Source organism: Notothenia rossii, assembly GCF_949606895.1.
Source record: "Notothenia rossii genome assembly, chromosome: 8".
NCBI lineage: Eukaryota > Metazoa > Chordata > Actinopteri > Perciformes > Nototheniidae > Notothenia > Notothenia rossii.
The window spans coordinates 81,534,809-81,557,308 of record NC_136906.1 but is presented as its reverse complement, the minus strand read 5'-3'; the positions used below and the strand labels follow the sequence as shown (position 1 = coordinate 81,557,308).

The 22,500-nt window shown below is 42.6% G+C and overlaps 1 protein-coding gene across 1 annotated transcript in view; it reads right to left on the bottom strand.

Annotated features, from left to right (window-relative positions):
• The window catches only part of filip1b (filamin A interacting protein 1b), a 23,091-nt gene extending 597 nt beyond the window's left edge, over nucleotides 1–22,494 (bottom strand). The window contains exons 1-5 of the mRNA XM_079642849.1: nucleotides 22,390–22,494; nucleotides 18,185–18,352; nucleotides 14,650–14,828; nucleotides 996–3,732; nucleotides 1–57 (exon numbers count right to left, since the gene is read on the bottom strand). The exon at nucleotides 1–57 is cut by the window's left edge and continues 597 nt beyond it. Of these exons, the coding sequence (XP_079498975.1) occupies nucleotides 1–57; nucleotides 996–3,732; nucleotides 14,650–14,828; nucleotides 18,185–18,352; nucleotides 22,390–22,407 (3,159 nt within the window). The 5' untranslated portion in view covers nucleotides 22,408–22,494. The remainder of the gene's footprint in view (nucleotides 58–995; nucleotides 3,733–14,649; nucleotides 14,829–18,184; nucleotides 18,353–22,389) is intronic.
• Nucleotides 22,495–22,500: the final 6 nt, after the last annotated feature.

Genomic DNA, 22,500 nt, shown 5'->3' with positions numbered 1-22,500 from the left:
CATACACATCGGGATCCGAGTGGCCGCGCTGCGAGGAGAAAGCACATCTGGAACGGGCTGGAAAAGAAGAAAAAATACATTAAAGCGATTTTAGGAGAAGATTTGGAACTCGGAACATAAATAAAAGGTAAGGTTATGTGACAGCCCTGTGGTTGTCCACCAGGTGGTGATGTTGTACCCTGGGTTTTCCTTATAATCAGCAGTGATGAGACCCACCTGTGGCACCTGGTTCCACTATTTAAGAGGGCTGCAGAACAGGCTCTCGCTCTCTCTCGGCTGCCCTGCTCGGTGCAGCAGGACACCGCTCCTGTGTTTGTTTTAATGTTGGTTGTAACCACTGTGCTGGTAAATAAATACTTGTTTTGGGAAACTCCTGTGTGGAACTGTTGTCCTGATGGTGCAGGCAGAGCCAGCTTGTAGCTCCCGTGTTAGCATCGTTTCTGGTGAGCCTTGTTCCAGGTTTTAAAAGTAGATTTTTTTACATTTCCCAAACTCAGACGTTAAAAGTTCTGAGAACTTCTACTTTTACTCAAGTACAAGATCTGAGTACTTCTACTTTTACTCAAGTACAAGATCTGAGTACTTCTACTTTTACTCAAGTACACGATCTGAATACTTCTACTTTTACTCAAGAACAAGATCTGAGTACTTCTACTTTTACTCAAGAACAAGATCTGAGTACTTCTACTTTTACTCAAGTACAAGATCTGAGTACTTCTACTTTTACTCAAGAACAAGATCTGAGTACTTCTACTTTTACTACAAGATCTGAGTACTTCTACTTTTACTGAAGTACAAGATCTGAGTACTTCTACTTTTACTGAAGTACAAGATCTGAGTACTTCTACTTTTACTCAAGTACAAGACCTGAGTACTTCTACTTTTACTCAAGTAGATCTGAGAACCTTGAATTTCTGCCTTTACCTTATTGCTATCCAGTCACATTCAGATGTATGCAGGAACTGAACCCTCTGAGCTGGACTTAGTAGCCTCACCATTGAAGGTGCTGGTCTGGGGGATGTCGAGGAGATTGGTGTGATCGTTATGCTGCTCGTCATCTTGCTCTGAATCGTCTTCCCGACCAATGATTGTCGTGGTGAGCGCAGCACGGTTCCTGTCGACACTTCCTTACTGCTTTCTGAAGATCTGAGCGTCAAAACTGAACTGCTGCATCCCTCCGAAGGCCTCTTGTACTGCGGACCCAGGTGGATGTGGATCATGTTGTCCTCCGTGGTGATGATGCTGCTGTTGGCGTTGTATTTCCTGAAAGGTAACTTGTCTGGTGTCATTTTTATCATCGTGGGTCGGCTTGCGTCCTTTGGCTCAGGTGCAGCACATGTTTCAGCCACAGGGATGGAGTTAACCCGAATAAAGGACACTGGCGACTTAAGTCTTTCCAAAGGACTTAAAGCATTGGACCTTTCTGGACTTTTGGCACTGGACATGGCCGTGATCGTGACGGGAGATTTGGTTCGATCGAAGCCTCCCAAAGCATCGCAGTCTTTGCTCTTCGAAGCCATTGTCATCGGCGTCTTTGGGACGATTGTAATGCGAGGTTTCTGGTTTCCGAGAGTTGGGATGATGGTGGTGCTGGAGAAGAAATCCTCCACCCGGGGACTGGTTATCTCCAAGGTGGCGGTGCTGTTCAGGTGATCCGGGGTAACTCGAATATGCAATGGTTGACACGGCCTTCTCGTCTCCGGCGGATTGATCAAGGACGCCCGATTCATCTTGTCCGTCAGAGTCTGAGTGAGACTAATAGCCGCTTTCTTTTTCATCCACGGTATCCAGGATTTTTTATCCGTCAGATCTGCGGACGCTGGAGGGAATCGCTCAAGAGCTGCCGGCTTTTTTAGACCCTGTTGTCTGAGGTTGTTCATAAGGTGGTTTTCCTCGAGGACTGATTTACGGATGAATCCCGCGGCTGTGTCGTCCTCTGCTTGTTCGCCAATGATCTCATCTGTTTGTACTGCCGTGGAGGTCACCGGGACGTTCACCATCCTCTTCCCGTTCATACTAGGTCTCAAGGCTCGACTATAGCGCTTCGTGGCTTCCAGCTCGTTGGCGAGGTTTGCAAAATCGTAGCTCATGCTCCGCTTCTTCTCTTCCTCCTCCATGAACCTCTGCTGCAGGACAGAATAATCCACCTGCAGCTGAGAGAGCTGGTCCTCCTTGTTCATCAGCTCGTGGATTTTCTCCTTCAAAGCCCGGACGTCAGTTTGCAGCTCTCTGGTTTTAGCTTCCTCCGACTTGCAGCGGATTCTCAGCTCAGCCTCGGGACTTGTGGCCTCTCCTTTCTCGATGGCCTTGTTCCTGGCGATCTGACTTTTCATTTCTTCCAGAATCTTTGAAAGAGTGTTGGCTTTGTCCTGCTCCGTCCTGAACTTCTTCTCCAGTAGATCGTACTCGTCCTCCGTCTTCATCAAATCTCCTTCGACCACTTCAAGTTGTTTCAGCCTGCTTTTAAGTCTTTCAATTTCTATCGTGAGCTCTTTGACATTGTTATCTTCGTCGGGGTTTCTCTTGTAATCCTTGTTGAACGACTTCTCGTCGAGTCCGTCCATTCTTATTTTCATACCACCAAGTTTGGTATTCATCTGCTTGCACTTTTCCTCTTCACTTGCGAGTTGAGTCTTCAACTCGTCTTTCTCTTTAACGAGCGTCGACACCTTGACCTCCATTTCTGATTTGAATCTAAGAAGTGTCTTGCTCTCCTCGATCAGCTTCTCTGTGACCTCTGTAACTTTGCCTTGCTCTGCTTTAAACATCTTGCTTAAATCCTCACTTTTTTGTTCTTCTTGTTTAAGTCTCTCCGCCATATTCTTCCTGTCATCCACCAGAATCACTGCGAAGGACTTCAACTTCATCAGATCTTCTTTTAAGAGCGTCTCTGCCTTTTCAAACTTCGTCTCCGATCCCTCCAGTTCCTTCAAGCGAGTTTTCACCGCCTCCAGCTCCCCGGCCAGATCCTTCACCACACGTTTCTCTTTCTCCAGGATTGCATGAAGCTGAGCGCACTCTGTGTTGCTTCTACAGAAAGCCCCCTCCACTTTCTCCAGTTCAACCATCCTTTTCTGCAGTTTCTCCACCTCCAGCCTCAGCTCCTTGCTATGGTTCTCCTCTCCTTGCAGCTTCTTCCTCAGCTCCTTGCACTGAGTCTCTGTTTTGGTTATCTCCTCATCCTTGCCCTCCATCTCCAGAACTTTCTTACGCAGATTCTCCAGTTCGGTCATGAGAGACGAATCCCCGCATTCCCCTTTGCTGATCTTCTCCCTCAGCTCCTGCAGGTCTTCTTCGGATTTCTGCAGCAACGTATTCCTCTCCTCTAACTCTTCGATCTTGTGCGCCAACCCGGCCATCTTCAATCTGAGCTGCCGGCTTTGGGACTCCTCGTTGGCCAGTTTTGCCGTCATCTCCTCGTGTTCCTGTGCACATTTAGCCGCTCTGTGCTCCAGCTCGTTCTCCAGGTTGAGGAGTTTCTGTCCGTCTTCTTTGGCAGTTTCGCTGACGGCCGATAGACGCTGCTCTTTCTCCTGAAGCTTCTGAACGAACTCCTGGATCTTCTGGGTCTGTTGGTCGATTTGCTCGATGTGCAGCTGCCTCTCGTCCACCAACATCAGGGCGAAAGACTTGAGTTTCACCAGCTCCGCTCGAATTTTCTCCAGCCGCCGGTTGTGATCCGTGTCCTTACGAGCCTGATAGCCCTTCTCCTGCTCCAACAGCCTTTTGAGTCTAGGAAACACACAAAGGAATATACAACATGTTGATTAGGGTTAACACCGAGCCGATGACACCTGAACAGCCTTTTGAGTCTAGGAAACACACAAAGGAATATACAACATGTTGATTAGGGTTAACACCGAGCCGATGATCCCTGAACAGCCTTTTGAGTCTAGGAAACACACAAAGGAAAACATGTTAGTTAATGTTAATTTAATAAAACACTCGCGCTGCTAATGGCTAGCAGCTTCAACACATTGTACGTGATGGGACATCTCTAAGTGGTGCTACTATTTGAGGTCAATAAGTAGAGTGATGAGCCGTGCAATTAACAATTAATCGGTTAACTGTAAAATGTCTGAAAATAGTCTAAAGTGAGTTGTGACATGAGAGTAGGTATTACAGTACGGCCTTTTTGTAAAGTTATTCAGCACTTTTTATAATTGTCAACATCCAAATGTAACACTCGTGCTTCTATTGGCTAGCGCCTAGGGGTGGGACATCTCTAAAAGAGGTCGACCAATCACAACAGAGCCGGCCAGCTAACCAATCAGAGCAGACTGGGCTCTGGTTTCAGACAGAGGGTGGAAAGTGGTGCTGCAGCACAGGCAGTATGAGAACAATAAAGAGCTTTTTGAAAATGAAAGCATGAAGACATGTAGAGACACTACATACTGATATACACCTGAACATCAGCAGGAGAGGACTCTTTAAAGTAGAGACACTACATACTGATATACACCTGAACATCAGCAGGAGAGGACTCTTTAAAGTAGAGACACTACATACTGATATACACCTGAACATCAGCAGGAGAGGACTCTTTAAAGTAGAGACTCTACATACTGATATACACCTGAACATCAGCAGGAGAGGACTCTTTAAAGTAGAGACACTACATACTGATATACACCTGAACATCAGCAGGAGAGGACTCTTTAAAGTAGAGACACTACATACTGATATACACCTGAACATCAGCAGGAGAGGACTCTTTAAAGTAGAGACACTACATACTAATATACACCTGAACATCAGCAGGAGAGGACTCTTTAAAGTAGAGACACTACATACTGATATACACCTGAACATCAGCAGGAGAGGACTCTTTAAAGTAGAGACACTACATACTGATATACACCTGAACATCAGCAGGAGAGGACTCTTTAAAGTAGAGACACTGCATACTGATAGACACCTGAACATCAGCAGGAGAGGACTCTTTAAAGTAGAGACACTACATACTGATATACACCTGAACATCAGCAGGAGAGGACTCTTTAAAGTAGAGACACTACATACTGATATACACCTGAACATCAGCAGGAGAGGACTCTTTAAAGTAGAGACACTACATACTGATATACACCTGAACATCAGCAGGAGAGGACTCTTTAAAGTAGAGACACTACATACTGATATACACCTGAACATCAGCAGGAGAGGACTCTTTAAAGTAGAGACACTGCATACTGATAGACACCTGAACATCAGCAGGAGAGGACTCTTTAAAGTAGAGACACTACATACTGATAGACACCTGAACATCAGCAGGAGAGGACTCTTTAAAGTAGAGACACTACATACTGATATACACCTGAACATCAGCAGGAGAGGACTCTTTAAAGTAGAGACACTACATACGGATATACACCTGAACATCAGCAGGAGAGGACTCTTTAAAGTAGAGACACTACATACTGATATACACCTGAACATCAGCAGGAGAGGACTCTTTAAAGTAGAGACACTACATACTGATATACACCTGAACACCAGCAGGAGAGGACTCTTCAAAGTAGAGACACTACATACTGATATACACCTGAACATCAGCAGGAGAGGACTCTTTAAAGTAGAGACACTACATACTGATATACACCTGAACACCAGCAGGAGAGGACTCTTTAAAGTAGAGACACTACATACTGATATACACCTGAACATCAGCAGGAGAGGACTCTTTAAAGTAGAGACACTACATACTGATATACACCTGAACATCAGCAGGAGAGGACTCTTTAAAGTAGAGACACTACATACTGATATACACCTGAACACCAGCAGGAGAGGACTCTTTAAAGTAGAGACACTACATACTGATATACACCTGAACATCAGCAGGAGAGGACTCTTTAAAGTAGAGACACTACATACTGATATACACCTGAACATCAGCAGGAGAGGACTCTTTAAAGTAGAGACACTACATACTGATATACACCTGAACATCAGCAGGAGAGGACTCTTTAAAGTAGAGACACGACATACTGATATACACCTGAACATCAGCAGGAGAGGACTCTTTAAAGTAGAAACACTACATACTGATATACACCTGAACATCAGCAGGAGAGGACTCTTTAAAGTAGAGACACGACATACTGATATACACCTGAACATCAGCAGCAGAGGACTCTTTAAAGTAGAGACACTACATACTGATATACACCTGAACATCAGCAGGAGAGGACTCTTTAAAGTAGAGACACTACATACTGATATACACCTGAACATCAGCAGGAGAGGACTCTTTAAAGTAGAGACACTACATACTGAAATACACCTGAACATCAGCAGGAGAGGACTCTTTAAAGTAGAGACACTTCATACTGAGGACTCTTTAACATACAAACAGTTCTTTTGCAGTGGAAATCGTTTTTAATGGTCTTGACTTTAACTTTTAACTTTTTTATGACATATTTTTCTTGTAAAATATCTGTAAAGTAACTACAGCTGTCAGAAACATGTTATATGTTAGTAAAAATCATTTGTTTATGAGAGTAGAAGTACAGAGTTGCATGACATTTAAACAGTGCAGTAGTTGCATAAGTGCAAATTCTTCAAAACTGTTGCAAACAAAGTGCAAAAGGTTCAGCGTCCTGTAGATGTTTAACTAATCCCAGCGGGAGTCCTTAGCACGTGGCTCGCATCAGGTTTCTGCACAACAAGTGTTTCTGTTCCCGACTAAACTTCTTCCCCCTGTGAAACAAATCTGTTAAACTTACCGAGCGGTGTTGAAGCAGAGCAGGTTGATCCATATCTGTTTTTAAAGCCGAAGCAGGAGGTAATCTGCTTCCTCTGAGACTCTCACAGTCAGAGAGGAGGGAGCTAAAGCCATCGCACACAAAAAGGTGGATGTGCCAAACAGGAGCTTGTTCCTGCTGGTGATGTAATCCAAACCCTCCATATATGGACTAAGAGACCTTGTTTGGACACTGAGGGGGAAGAGGAGCAGGTTCTTCCTCTTTCCCACTTTCACTCAGGGTCAACGGCATAAAACATGAAGCAAACTACAAAATACAGACTGGTCAAATTTGAGATTTCTTGGCTCTGCTCACATCACAGCCTTTCAGACGAGTAGAAAACATCCAACATCCCAGTGATAGAAGTTAGATAAGTACATTTACCTTTTGATGTGTTTCGATTGTTTCTTTTCTTTCTCATACTGATATTCTGAACAATCTGTGCGGTTGTATTTGCTGTAAAGTGTCTCTATTGTAGGCTATTTTTATTATATGTACAGCACTTTGGCTCCACCAAAAATCGTTTATAAATGTGCTATACTGTATAAATAAAACTTGATTTGATTTGATTGCCTATTCTCTTATAGTTTGGAAGCCAAAAGTGAACGTTATGCTCCATTTATTTAATACTTATCCTGTCCTTTCTATATTCTGAATAAGTTTAAACCTGGATTTAATCGAATATTTACTTTTCGTCCTGGAAATGAAGGCAAAATAGCACATATTTCCCAAAACAATGCCTAATTTTCACAAGTAAACATAACATTTCAGAAAACTTGTAATACGAAAACATATTTATTTGATGTGAAAGATAAATTGGGGAAGTTTCATGTTGATATCTGCTTGTTATTTATTTTACCCTATCCACTATATGCCCTGTTTCCTCTGTTTACTAAAATGTTTGCTCCAGTTTCGTCCGTCTTGCAGCCAGCAGTTAGAAAATAGAAAAGAGGAAACAATGCACGTCAAGGGTTATTGTTGTTCAGCAGACAATGGCAGCTCTCTCATTATAATCCTCTTGTATTTCGGGGGGAAAGGATATCAATCGTCCATAGTGGCTGAGTCGTGTGAGGTCATCGCTGCACACTGTGGTTTGTTTTGCAGAGGATCCCAAATTAGACAAATATGAGCGGAGCGGATCACTGCCGTCGAATGCATGGTACCACCAAGAGCTCTTCCACAGTGAAGGCCTGTGTTTTGTGGCTAAGATACGTGCACTTAAATTGGCTGCCTGGCATTTTGGAAAGGAAATTCTTCCGGATACACGTCTCTATGAACGCTGGAGTTAACGTCCAGTGGCAAGGCTTCTGAAAACGTGAGAATAATTAAAAGGATTATCACGCATTTACAAGCCTTTGCAATATCATAATCACAGAGGGGTTAAGAATAATTAAAATGACAACGTGTTGAGGCCATTTGTTGTAAAAGTTAAAAAGAGCATAGTGTGAAAATCTATTTATCTATTGAGCTATAAAAAGGTGTGTAAAATAAAACTAGAGCAAGGAGAGCAACAATAAAAAAGGAATGCATCTACCCACATTTCACTAAAGGTCACACAACTTGACCTCATGGTGGAGCTAATCACACAATTGAGAGTCACAAAAGTCATTAAGATCCCCAAAAACGACCAAAACCACTCAAAAACTGTCCAAATCCAAGCAATTTGTAATCTATTGTCAACATGTGCTGTAGTTTATGCTAGCAACTTATGCTAACTCTCTTTGGTCTCCATTTCAAGTCTCAAGTCCACAAACTGGTCCAGATACTGAATCTCTCCCCATTTTCAAATCACGTCTCAAATCACGTCTAACATCACGTCTCACTTCACGTCTCACATCACGTCTCAAATCACGTCTCACATCACGTCTCAAATCACGTCTCACATCACGCCTCACATCACGTCTCAAATCACGTCTCAAATCACGTCTAAAATCACGTCTCACATCACGTCTCACATCACGTCTCACATCACGTCTCACACCACGTCTTTCATCACGTCTAACATCACGTCTCAAATCACGTCTAACATCACGTCTCACATCACGTCTCAAATCACGTCTAACATCACGTCTCACATCACGTCTCACTTCACGTCTCACATCACGTCTCAAATCACGTCTCACATCACGTCTCAAATCACGTCTCACATCACGTCTCACATCACGTCTCACACCACGTCTCTCATCACGTCTAACATCACATCTCAAATCACGTCTAACATCACGTCTCACATCACGTCTCAAATCACGTCTAACATCACGCCTCACATCACGTCTCAAATCACGTCTCAAATCACGTCTCAAATCACGTCTCACATCACGTCTCACATCACGTCTCACATCACGTCTCACACCACGTCTCTCATCACGTCTAACATCACGTCTCAAATCACGTCTAACATCACGTCTCACATCACGTCTCAAATCACGTCTAACATCACGTCTCACATCACGTCTTAAATCACGTCTAACATCACGCCTCACATCACGTCTCAAATCACGTCTCACATCACGTCTCACATCACGTCTCAAATCACGTCTCACATCACCTCTCACATCACGTCTCACATCACGTCTCACACCACGTTTCACATCACGTATCACGTATCACGTCTCAAATCACTTGTTCTGCTGGTGGTTTGTTTTGTTTTTGTTTGTGTGTTGTATCTTGTACGGCGACCTTGAGAGCCTTGAAAGGTGCCTATATAAATAAAACCTTTACTACATGAGTATGTGTACATTGTAGTATTACTACTTTAGGCGCTTTCACACCGGAGTACTTTTCCCGTTAAGTTCCGATAGTTCCTGGGATTTTGCGTTCACACCAAACAGAGAACTTAGTTCATGAGAACTTTCCCCCCTTTTCAGTCCCTGCTAGAGAGCAGGTACTCTCCTGGGGAGAAAAAAGTTCCAATTTCTGATTGGCTGGGCGAATTGCAAACCACGCCCCGTAAGACTCTGTTTTGTGAGGCCGCCATTGTATTTGCTGGCACTAGCATTAGCATTAGCCCCGTGCACCAGCGCAGAGAGACTAACTTATGGCAACACAAAAGAAAACATTGGAGCGGTGGAGATGAGGAGGTGTCGGTGTTCTGGTGATTTACTCTGAAGGCTTCAGTAGAAGCTGCTGGGAGTCCCAGCAGCTTCTACTGAAGCCAGTCCCCAACTCCGGGGACTTCCGGCCGGGGACTTCGGGTGGCAGTATACGCCGAGAAGTGGTTTGCGGCCTGCCAGTAAACCCAAAGCAGAAGAAGAAGAAGTGACGTCATCGGCTTCATTTGCCTAATCCTCCCTCAGGGAACTTATTCCGGTGTGAACGCGATCGGCTCTTAGTTCCATGGGGGAACTAAGTGCTGAGAACTAAGTACGGCAAAGTACTTGGTGTGAAAGTGGCTATTGACTTCAGAGTACTTCCTCCCCGCTGGATAAACGTCTTAAAGCAGCACCATGTTACTTTCTAAACTCCACATTAGTAGTTTGATATAAACCTAACTTCTCAGAGACTCCAGTAAAACCACAGCCTCACATTTTTGGCCTCTTTTGGTGCTTATTTTTGACGCTGACGCTAAATGCCTCCCTCAGGCTTCGGATCCCAGTTAGGATTTATACCCATCGTCTGCTTTCAGAAAAATGTCAGTTTAATTCTCTGTAATTTCCCCGTGGTGGACCAGTCTGATTCATGTAGAAATGCAACAAATGTGCCTCATCGCTGTCAAAGCATTTCCTGTTGACGGTAATCTGTTCGACTGTAATCAGAATATCTTGGTTTAACGTTTAAGGCTCAGTCTTTATGAGTGTGGGGCTCTTTCTGCCTCTGGGGCTATACATAGCTCTGCTTTAGAGAGAGGATTTCTGCAGACGCATCAACGAGGTTAAGATGACAAATCCTGAGAGCGAGGGGCTATACTGTATGTTGGGGGAATTACTGAGGATCATCACAAGACTTTGCAATAACATAATCACAGAGGTGTTACAAGGAGACGTACCTTTACTTTGCAGGTCTCCTATTATACTATTTCACCAAGGATCCTCTCTGAAACAGGATGGAGCTCAAACTCTTTCTCTCTCAGGTTCACCACAAGGTGACTTCCTCTTGATTTCCTGCTTCTTCACACACACTCTCTCCAGTACAGGTTAGCTCTGAGTTCTCATTGTTTCTGACAGCAACGTTTCTGATTGGCCCGTGGGTTTAAAGCCCGCCCACATTTTAGTAATGTGGTCATGACGCAGCAAATCTGGATCAGCTCCGTTGTTCCCCCGTTTTTAGAGATGTGGGTACGGAGGAGAAGAGAGAGGGGTTTATTTCCTGACACTTTGAGAGTCTCCTGACACACCGGGACACACCGGGGACACACCGGAGACACACCGGGACACACCGGGGACACACCGGGGTCACACCAGGGACACACCGGGGACACACAGGGGACACACCGGAGACACACCGGGGACACACCGGGGACACACCGGGGACACACCAGGGACACACAGGGGACACACCGGGGACACACCAGGGACACACCGGGGACACACCGGGAACACACCGGGGACACACCGGGGATACACCAGGGACACACAGGGGACACATGGTGATGTAGAAAAGACATCAGAGAGTGCATTTTGCATGAACGGAGATCTTTAAGCGCCGCCTGAAGATCACGTTTTTTGCTTTTAGTGAAATGTCTAAAAAACCACAGCCTTGAATAGCACAGAAATGCATTCTCTGAATCTCTGGTGATCCTCGTATATCACACACATCGTGCAGTTTCTAGTTTCCCAGCACAGGGTGGTGTGCAAACAGAGCGCCTCGTTGTGATTTCTGCTGGGAGGGACATCATGCGGGATGCTTTCATCATGACATCACCTGCAGAGAATCTGACTGCAGCCTGAAGGAATGTGTTATCAGAGCGGAGATAAAGAACATCAAATACTCACGTACAACTTAGAGGTACTTGTACTTTGAGTATTTCCATGTTATGCTACCGTGTACTTCTACTCTTCTACAGTTCAGAGGTACATGGTGTACTTCTACTCCACTACATGTATTTAACACCTTTAGTTACTTTACAGATCTGGATGAATGATGTGAAATATAATCAAGTGTTAAATCAGACTTTAGTTCCACCTGGAGTAAATCCACCAGCTACCCTGCAGTATACAAAGTCATTCAAACTAGCTGCACCTTTACCAGCTTTGAGAACACTTTCATGATCAATCATTATAAAACATATCATATCTATTATTCTGAAATGGACCAATCTGCACAACGACTACTTTTACTGTCTTTCACTATATTTTGATGATAATACTTTTTCTACTTTCACTTGAGGAACAATTTGAATGAGGACTTTTACTGTAACAGAGTATTCCTACACTCTGGTACTTCTACTTTACTCAAGTACAAGATCTGAGTACTTCTACTTTTACTCAAGTACAAGATCTGAGTACTTCTACTTTTACTCAAGTACAAGATCTGAGTACTTCTACTTTTACTCAAGTACAAGATCTGAGTACTTCTACTTTTACTCAAGTACAAGATCTAAGTACTTCTACTTTAACTCAAGTACAAGATCTGAGTACTTCTACTTTTACTCAAGTACAAGATCTGAGTACTTCTACTTTTACTCAAGTACAAGATCTGAGTACTTCTACTTTTACTCAAGTACAAGATCTGAGTACTTCTACTTTTACTCAAGAACAAGATCTGAGTACTTCTACTTTTACTCAAGTACAAGATCTGAGTACTTCTACTTTTTATAAAGAATATCATATATATTATTCTGAAATGATTGATAAGTATTGATCAGCTCTCCCTCTCGTGCTCCAGCAGGTTGAAGTATATTAATGTATTGATAAGTATTGATCAGCTCTCCCTCTCGTGCTCCAGCAGGTTGAAGTATATTAATGTATTGATAAGTATTGATCAGCTCTCCCTCTCGTGCTCCAGCAGGTTGAAGTATATTAATGTATTGATAAGTATTGATCACCTCTCCCTCTCGTGCTCCAGCAGGTTGAAGTATATTAATGTATTGATAAGTATTGATCACCTCTTCCTCTCGTGATCCAGCAGGTTGAAGTATATTAATGTATTGATAAGTATTGATCACCTCTCCCTCTCGCGCTCCAGCAGGTTGAAGTATATTAATGTATTGATAAGTATTGATCAGCTCTCCCTCTCGCGCTCCAGCAGGTTGAAGTATATTAATGTATTGATAAGTATTGATCACCTCTCCCTCTCGTGCTCCAGCAGGTTGAAGTATATTAATGTATTGATAAGTATTGATCACCTCTCCCTCTCGTGCTCCAGCAGGTTGAAGTATATTAATGTATTGATAAGTATTGATCACCTCTCCCTCTCGCGCTCCAGCAGGTTGAAGTATATTAATGTATCGATAAGTATTGATCAGCTCTCCCTCTCGTGCTCCAGCAGGTTGAAGTATATTAATGTATTGATAAGTATTGATCAGCTCTCCCTCTCGTGCTCCAGCAGGTTGAAGTATATTAATGTATTGATAAGTATTGATCAGCTCTCCCTCTCGTGCTCCAGCAGGTTGAAGTATATTAATGTATTGATAAGTATTGATCACCTCTCCCTCTTGTACTCCAGCAGGTTGAAGTATATTAATGTATTGATAAGTATTGATCACCTCTCCCTCTCGCGCTCCAGCAGGTTGAAGTATATTAATGTATTGATAAGTATTGATCACCTCTCCCTCTCGTGCTCCAGCAGGTTGAAGTATATTAATGTATTGATAAGTATTGATCACCTCTCCCTCTCGCGCTCCAGCAGGTTGAAGTATATTAATGTATTGATAAGTATTGATCACCTCTCCCTCTCGTGCTCCAGCAGGTTGAAGTATATTAATGTATTGATAAGTATTGATCAGCTCTCCCTCTCGTGCTCCAGCAGGTTGAAGTATATTAATGTATTGATAAGTATTGATCACCTCTCCCTCTCGTGCTCCAGCAGGTTGAAGTATATTAATGTATTGATAAATATTGATCAGCTCTCCCTCTCGTGCTCCAGCAGGTTGAAGTATATTAATGTATTGATAAGTATTGATCACCTCTCCCTCTCGTGCTCCAGCAGGTTGAAGTATATTAATGTATTGATAAGTATTGATCACCTCTCCCTCTCGTGCTCCAGCAGGTTGAAGTATATTAATGTATTGATAAGTATTGATCACCTCTCCCTCTCGTGCTCCAACAGGTTGAAGTATATTAATGTATTGATAAGTATTGATCACCTCTCCCTCTCGTGCTCCAGCAGGTTGAAGTATATTAATGTATTGATAAGTATTGATCAGCTCTCCCTCTCGCGCTCCAGCAGGTTGAAGTATATTAATGTATTGATAAGTATTGATCACCTCTCCCTCTCGTGCTCCAGCAGGTTGAAGTATATTAATGTATTGATAAGTATTGATCAGCTCTCCCTCTCGCGCTCCAGCAGGTTGAAGTATATTAATGTATTGATAAGTATTGATCAGCTCTCCCTCTCGCGCTCCAGCAGGTTGAAGTATATTAATGTATTGATAAGTATTGATCACCTCTCCCTCTCGCGCTCCAGCAGGTTGAAGTATATTAATGTATTGATAAGTATTGATCACCTCTCCCTCTTGTACTCCAGCAGGTTGAAGTATATTAATGTATTGATAAGTATTGATCACCTCTCCCTCTCGCGCTCCAGCAGGTTGAAGTATATTAATGTATTGATAAGTATTGATCACCTCTTCCTCTCGTGCTCCAGCAGGTTGAAGTATATTAATGTATTGATAAGTATTGATCAGCTCTCCCTCTCGTGCTCCAGCAGGTTGAAGTATATTAATGTATTGATAAGTATTGATCAGCTCTCCCTCTCGTGCTCCAGCAGGTTGAAGTATATTAATGTATTGATAAGTATTGATCACCTCTCCCTCTCGTGCTCCAGCAGGTTGGTGAAGTCGTCGCTCTTGCTCATGAAGTCGCTGTGTTTCAGTTTCTCGTTGTCCAGGTCTGTCACGGTGCGTCGGTGACACTTCTCTGCCATCAGGAGCTGCTCCAGCATCCTCCGATACGTCTCCCTCTGTTTGTCCTCCAGACGCTCCAGCTGAGGGACACACACTCATTATTAACACACACATTCATTATTAACACACACACACAGAGATGGCAAAAGTACACACATCCTTCACTCATGTAGAAGTACAGATACTTGTGTTTAAACATACTCTGGTGAAAGTAGAAGTACTGACTAAACTTCTTTACTCAAGTCAAAGTAAAGAGGCTTTGAAATGTCCTTCAGTAAAAAGTACCCATAACTAGCAGCTGTTTTAAAGAGTACCTGACCTCCCTTTATATTAATAGAACAATAATGTCATTGTTAGCTAATGAATGTTTCCATGGTGAACAACGGCAACATGACAACGTTTCCATTGGTCCCTCTTCTTTAGAGAAGACCAGGAAATGATGGATACACGGATCGTGTTCAAATCAATAGGCACGCAGTAGCTGTGTCCCAATTCAGCGGCCGCATCCTCCTTAGGATGCATTTGGAGACCGCATAAGTCACTTCCGCCAAACGAAGGCTGTCCCAATTTTAAAAAAAGACAAGACTCCTCCGAATGCGGCCTTCTTTCCCCAGATTTAGAGGATACATCTGATGTACACTCCGCGGTGTACCATATCCCAGGATGCAACGGGTGACGGTGACGAATGAGTTTTAAAAAATATATAAGGCTTGTAACGTCCCATCAATGGCTACAACGGTTTCAGCTGGATTAGTTTTTAAATGTAGGCTACTCACCCAAATAGTAAACGACATGAAAGAGAAGTAAACCTATTTAATTTGTGTATTTAAATATACGGGCAATTGGAGATGTCTTCTTTATATTACATACATAAAATAATATGAAGTGAAAATATTTCTAAAGCCTGTTTGGTTTTCATATTGTTGGGATTCATTATAAAGCTAATTTATGTATTTAACTGCTTTTGTTATACAAATCTTACTGCAACAATTTTGTTTTGATAGGGAGCAAGGAGGAGCAGACTGCGCAATTTATCCAGATGCGCGGGGAGAATGAAGCCCTCTTCACGGGGGCCTGTTGCGACCTCGGGAAAATAATTTAAACATAACACCAAAATAAGTACAGCTAGATCTGACTCCATATTGAACGTTTTGAAAACAGTTTTGAAAACAGTTTGAAAACAGTTTGAAAACAGTTTGAAAACAGTTTGAAAACAGTTTTGAAAACAGTTTGAAAACCGTTTGAAAATAATTTGCCTAGTGCCGGAAAATTATTACCGGCACTTGTGACTGCAGCTGGTTGCTAGGTGACGGGGGCGGCAAAATGTAAGGGTAACTGCCGGTGACGTACAAGGACATGCTCCGTAGACAGGGCCGTGGGAAGTAGGGGTGCTGAGGGTGCTGCAGCACCCCCTGGTGGAGGACAGGGGATCTGCACTTCCACAAGATATAATAAAAAAAAAACGAATTTTCAGCCTTGATGTAACAACATTCATAATTAAGTAAAGATAACACCCTTTTCCCCGGTTACATTTTCCATTTGCCCTGTACGATGGGCGCTGTGAGTGATGAAGTGGGGGATGTTGGCTTAGCAGGCGCCCGCAGCTCACAGCGAAAGTGAGAGAGATAGAGAGAGGGGATACCACGGTACCGGCGGGGATTGTTGTTAGCTTCTGCTGCGCTAACGGATATAAGAAGCTGTTTCTACAATAATGTGGAGGGAGAGTCCTCTCCTGTCAGACTGAGAGGCTCAGTGAGGTAAAGGACTCTTAGGGCTTAGATAGTTCACTTTAGTCGAAGTTATCTCAGTGGGTCTCAAACGTTTTGATCACAATTTATGTAAACATATATTTCCAAGGCACACCTTTATAATTATTAGGATAAATAAAAACAGGTTTGAAATAATTCCAATGTATACTATAGGACATTAAACCAAAAATATCGTTTAAAACTGGAGAGATTTTAAAATATACATAAATAAATAAATGTTAACTTGTAAAATAAGATATGAATGAACAACACAAATAAAATAAGTTACATGTATTTGTTATTGGCTATGGAAGGTTATTGGAAATGTTCACATACTTATTTGATTGATAAAATGCAAACCGATCTTTTTCATATGGGTGTTTAGAGTTGTACCCCCTAGATCAGTCTCTAATTGGGCGCTCAAAGTGCACCAGATTGAAGCATTTGACTTTAAAATGTTAAAAAAATCTTCCTGGGGGGGTACCCCCGGGCCCCCAAGAGGATGTGAAGTCCACCCCTCCAATTAAAACATGTTATAATATATAATAAATGTGAAGCCTTGTTATATAAGCTGTCCAACATGTCAATATATTTCTCTTTTTGCAGTGTAGTGGTCTTTTGTAGAGGTTTTTCATTGCCAGCTAAAATATTGCCTTATTGGGCAGCACATTGGTCAGAACCAGCCCTGGTGTCATCCCCACAGCACCCCCAATTTGAAACATGTTCCCACGGCTATGTCCGTAGACCGTCTCATTTCGCAGGAGGACCCAAGCTGGGTCCTCCGCGGACTGCGAGGCTGGGTCCTCAGGAGGACCGAGCCTCTGAATTGGGAAACAGCCAATGACTCTAAATAATAATGATCACGCCACCAAACACACATTCAAACTAAAGGAACCAGCCTGTTTGGAAAATGAGAGAAGTAGAAAGTACAGGTATTTGAGTTCAACATGTAAGAAGTAGAAAGTACAGGTATTTGTGTTCAACATGTATGAAGTAGAAAGTACAGGTATTTGTGTTCAACATGTAAGAAGTAGAAAGTACAGGTATTTGAGTTCAACATGTAAGAACTAGAAAGTACAGGTATTTGTGTTCAACATGTAAGAAGTAGAAAGTACAGGTATTTGTGTTCAACATGTAAGAAGTAGAAAGTTCAGGTATTTGAGTTCAACATGTAAGAAGTAGAAAGTACAGGTATTTGAGTTCAACATGTAAGAAGTAGAAAGTACAGGTATTTGAGTTCAACATGTAAGAAGTAGAAAGTACAGGTATTTGAGTTCAAAGTGTAAGAAGTAGAAAGTACAGGTATTTGAGTTCAACATGTAAGAAGTATAAAGTACAGGTATTTGAGTTCAACATGTAAGAAGTAGAAAGTACAGGTATTTGAGTTCAACATGTAAGAAGTAGAAAGTACAGGTATTTGAGTTCAACATGTAAGAAGTAGAAAGTACAGGTATTTGAGTTCAACATGTAAGAAGTAGAAAGTACAGGTATTTGAGTTCAAAGTGTAAGAAGTAGATAGTACAGGTATTTGAGTTCAAAATGTAAAAAGTCGTCAGAAAAATAAGTAGTGGAGTAAAGTACTGATAACAGAAAAATGTACTTACGTACAAAGTATTTGTACTGAATTACTTCACACATCTGACACACTGTACATCCCAACAAAGTGCAAAATGTATATCCTTTCTCACCTCGACCATGGGTTTCTCGTAGACGTCCTCGGTGTGTTTGTCTCTGAGCGATGCGTCTCTCTGTAGAGCCTGAAGAGGTTTAGTCGGGACGGCCGAGGCGTAAAGAGCCTCCAGAACCTCGGGTTTAGATCTTTCTGCCTGAAGAAGAGAGATGATGTCCTCTCTGGCCTGAGGACACAAACAAACACAGAGATATATAATACTCATCTTCAGGCAGGGACGTGCACAGACATTTGGAGGGGCTATTGCTCTAAACTGGAAAAAGGGCCTCCCCCGAAAAAAACCATAAGACCTTTTGAAAATTGTAACTTGTTTTTAATGTCAAAGAAACCAAACGATTATTACGTCAACTAAATTGAACAGTAATTCACATCTCATAACAAAATAAGCTAAGGCGACTACTTTCATTCGGTGACTTGATTTTAAAAATGAAAACCAGGGAAATTCTTTGTTTTGCGATCCATATCTCATTAAAATATCTAATGTTAGTAACTATTAAAGACAAAATGGGGATAATTCTGTTCTAATGTAGTTTGATCATTGCAACTGCTGTGCAGACATTCTGATAAAATAGGGCCTCTAACTTAAATAAACTCACTAATTAATTAAACCAGTTCAATACGTATTATTCTTATTCCCATCATTCTTTATGAGCGCAGTAACAGTAAGATCGTAAGTAAGTAGATGATCTACTAATGTTCAAGTGTATATCAGTATGTAGTGTCTCTACTTTAAAGAGTCCTCTCCTGCTGATGTTCAGGTGTATATCAGTATGTAGTGTCTCTACTTTAAAGAGTCCTCTCCTGCTGATGTTCAGGTGTATATCAGTATGTCGTGTCTCTACTTTAAAGAGTCCTCTCCTGCTGATGTTCAGGTGTATATCAGTATGTAGTGTCTCTACTTTAAAGAGTCCTCTCCTGCTGATGTTCAGGTGTATATCAGTATGTAGTGTCTCTACTTTAAAGAGTCCTCTCCTGCTGATGTTCAGGTGTATATCAGTATGTAGTGTCTCTACTTTAAAGAGTCCTCTCCTGCTGATGTTCAGGTGTATATCAGTATGTAGTGTCTCTACTTTAAAGAGTCCTCTCCTGCTGATGTTCAGGTGTATATCAGTATGTAGTGTCTCTACTTTAAAGAGTCCTCTCCTGCTGATGTTCAGGTGTATATCAGTATGTAGTGTCTCTACTTTAAAGAGTCCTCTCCTGCTGATGTTCAGGTGTATATCAGTATGTAGTGTCTCTACTTTAAAGAGTCCTCTCCTGCTGATGTTCAGGTGTATATCAGTATGTAGTGTCTCTACTTTAAAGAGTCCTCTCCTGCTGATGTTCAGGTGTATATCAGTATGTAGTGTCTCTACTTTAAAGAGTCCTCTCCTGCTGATGTTCAGGTGTATATCAGTATGTAGTGTCTCTACTTTAAAGAGTCCTCTCCTGCTGATGTTCAGGTGTATATCAGTATGTAGTGTCTCTACTTTAAAGAGTCCTCTCCTGCTGATGTTCAGGTGTATATCAGTATGTAGTGTCTCTACTTTAAAGAGTCCTCTCCTGCTGATGTTCAGGTGTATATCAGCATGTAGTGTCTCTACTTTAAAGAGTACTCTCCTGCTGATGTTCAGGTGTATATCAGTATGTAGTGTCCCTACTTTAAAGAGTCCTCTCCTGCTGATGTTCAGGTGTATATCAGTATGTAGTGTCTCTACTTTAAAGAGTCCTCTCCTGCTGATGTTCAGGTGTATATCAGTATGTAGTGTCTCTACTTTAAAGAGTCCTCTCCTCCTGTACGATGTGTTGGAGCGTTAGCCAATAGGAGAGTGAGTGTTCCGTGATGACGTCACTATTTTCCAGAAATATACAAAGGAGTCCAATGGAGGTTTTTCAGTCATATCATAGATATATTTAAAAAAAGGACCTGCATAAAAAGTCTGGTTTAAAAAAAACATATTCCATTCAAATAAACACAAGTTATCTAAGACATAATAATAAAAAAGACAAGATATCTAAGATAAATTATTATAACACACACACACAAAATATGACCCTAAATTGAATCCCTATGAATTGCCGGAGATATTTATTTATTTCATAATTGCACAATGACCTGAATGTGAACTGATCAAAAATGACCTCATCGACTCCTTGCAGGTTAGCACCAGCAGAGGAGCCGTTTCCTTCAATTTAAACTGCAAACATGTCTCTTTTCACAACAAGCCTCAAAAAGACTTTAGATAAACACATCTACTCAATAACTGCAAAAACTTTGGATTCTCCGCTTTAATGTGACGAACGTAGGCAGTGATATCATGTTAACTCATTCATATGAAGACAATGTTTGGGGTGAAAACATGCACCAAGAAAATCATTTATACATATCGGAGACCTGGAATATATTGATGAAATACAGTATTATAGGGGACCTTTACTTCTGTAGTTACATAGTGATGAAAATGACCAGACAGTCAGTTTTTAGCATTTTCATTTGAAAGCCGTAATTTGTAACAAAGCAGCCCTTCCTCTTGCTCTGTATTGTGTTATTCTCCGTCCCATCACTAATGGAAAATATTCATCCGGCCCTAACAGATGCATCAGGGTGGAAACAAAGGGAGAGGCAGCAGCATCCTGTCTCTGAGAGGACGTTATAGATGTTCCTCCATCAGACAATCATTACCAGCAGCAGCTTAAACACAAGCAAGAGTTATTTTCTACAATCTAAAAACGCTGAGACACGCACCTTTTAACCACCACTAAGCTGAAGGCAGCTAATGGTGGGCTATCAAGGAACTACAGCACGGTCACATGACTGCACGTCACCACCGCTAAGCTAAAGGTGGCTAATGTTGGGCTATAGAGGAACTACAGCACGGTCACATGGCTTCAAGTCACCACCGCTAAGCTAAAGGTGGCTAATGTTGGGCTATAAAGGAACTACAGCACGGTCACATGACTTCACGTCACCACCGCTAAGCTAATGGAGGCTAATGTTGGGCTATGAAGGAACTACAGCACGGTCACATGACTTCACGTCACCACCGCTAAGCTAAAGGTGGCTAATGTTGGGCTATAAAGGAACTACAGCACGGTCACATGACTTCACGTCACCACCGCTAAGCTAAAGGAGGCTAATGTTGGGCTATAAAGGAACTACAGCAACGGTCACATGACTTCTCGTCACCACCGCTAAGCTAAAGGTGGCTAATGTTGGGCTATAAAGGAACTACAGCACGGTCACATGACTTCACGTCACCACCGCTAAGCTAAAGGTGGCTAATGTTGGGCTATAAAGGAACTACAGCACGGTCACATGACTTCACGTCACCACCGCTAAGCTAAAGGTGGCTAATGTTGGGCTATAAAGGAACTACAGCACGGTCACATGACTTCTCGTCACCACCGCTAAGCTAAAGGTGGCTAATGTTGGGCTATAAAGGAACTACAGCACGGTCACATGGCTTCACGTCACCACCGCTAAGCTAAAGGTGGCTATTGTTGGGCTATAAAGGAACTACAGCACGGTCACATGGCTTCACGTCACCACCGCTAAGCTAAAGGTGGCTAATGTTGGGCTATAAAAGGAACTACAGCACGGTCACATGACTTCTCGTCACCACCGCTAAGCTAAAGGTGGCTAATGTTGGGCTATGAAGGAACTACAGCACGGTCACATGACTTCACGTCACCACCGCTAAGCTAAAGGAGGCTAATGTTGGGCTATAAAGGAACTACAGCACGGTCACATGACTTCACGTCACCACCGCTAAGCTAAAGGAGGCTAATGTTGGGCTATAAAGGAACTACAGCACGGTCACATGACTTCACGTCACCACCGCTAAGCTAAAGGTGGCTAATGTTGGGCTATGAAGGAACTACAGCACGGTCACATGACTTCACGTCACCACCGCTAAGCTAAAGGTGGCTAATGTTGGGCTATAAAGGAACTACAGCACGGTCACATGACTTCACGTCACCACCGCTAAGCTAAAGGTGGCTAATGTTGGGCTATGAAGGAACTACAGCACGGTCACATGACTTCACGTCACCACCGCTAAGCTAAAGGTGGCTAATGTTGGGCTATAAAGGAACTACAGCACGGTCACATGACTTCACGTCACCACCGCTAAGCTAAAGGTGGCTAATGTTGGGCTATGAAGGAACTACAGCACGGTCACATGACTTCACGTCACCACCGCTAAGCTAACGCCTGATTCCTACCTGAACTTCTCCCTCCATGATTCCCAGCAGGTGCAGTAACTCAGACTTCGACAGATCTCGAGCTGCCTTCTTGCTCTCTGCAGGTTTCTGAGGTTTCTGGACCTTCATCTT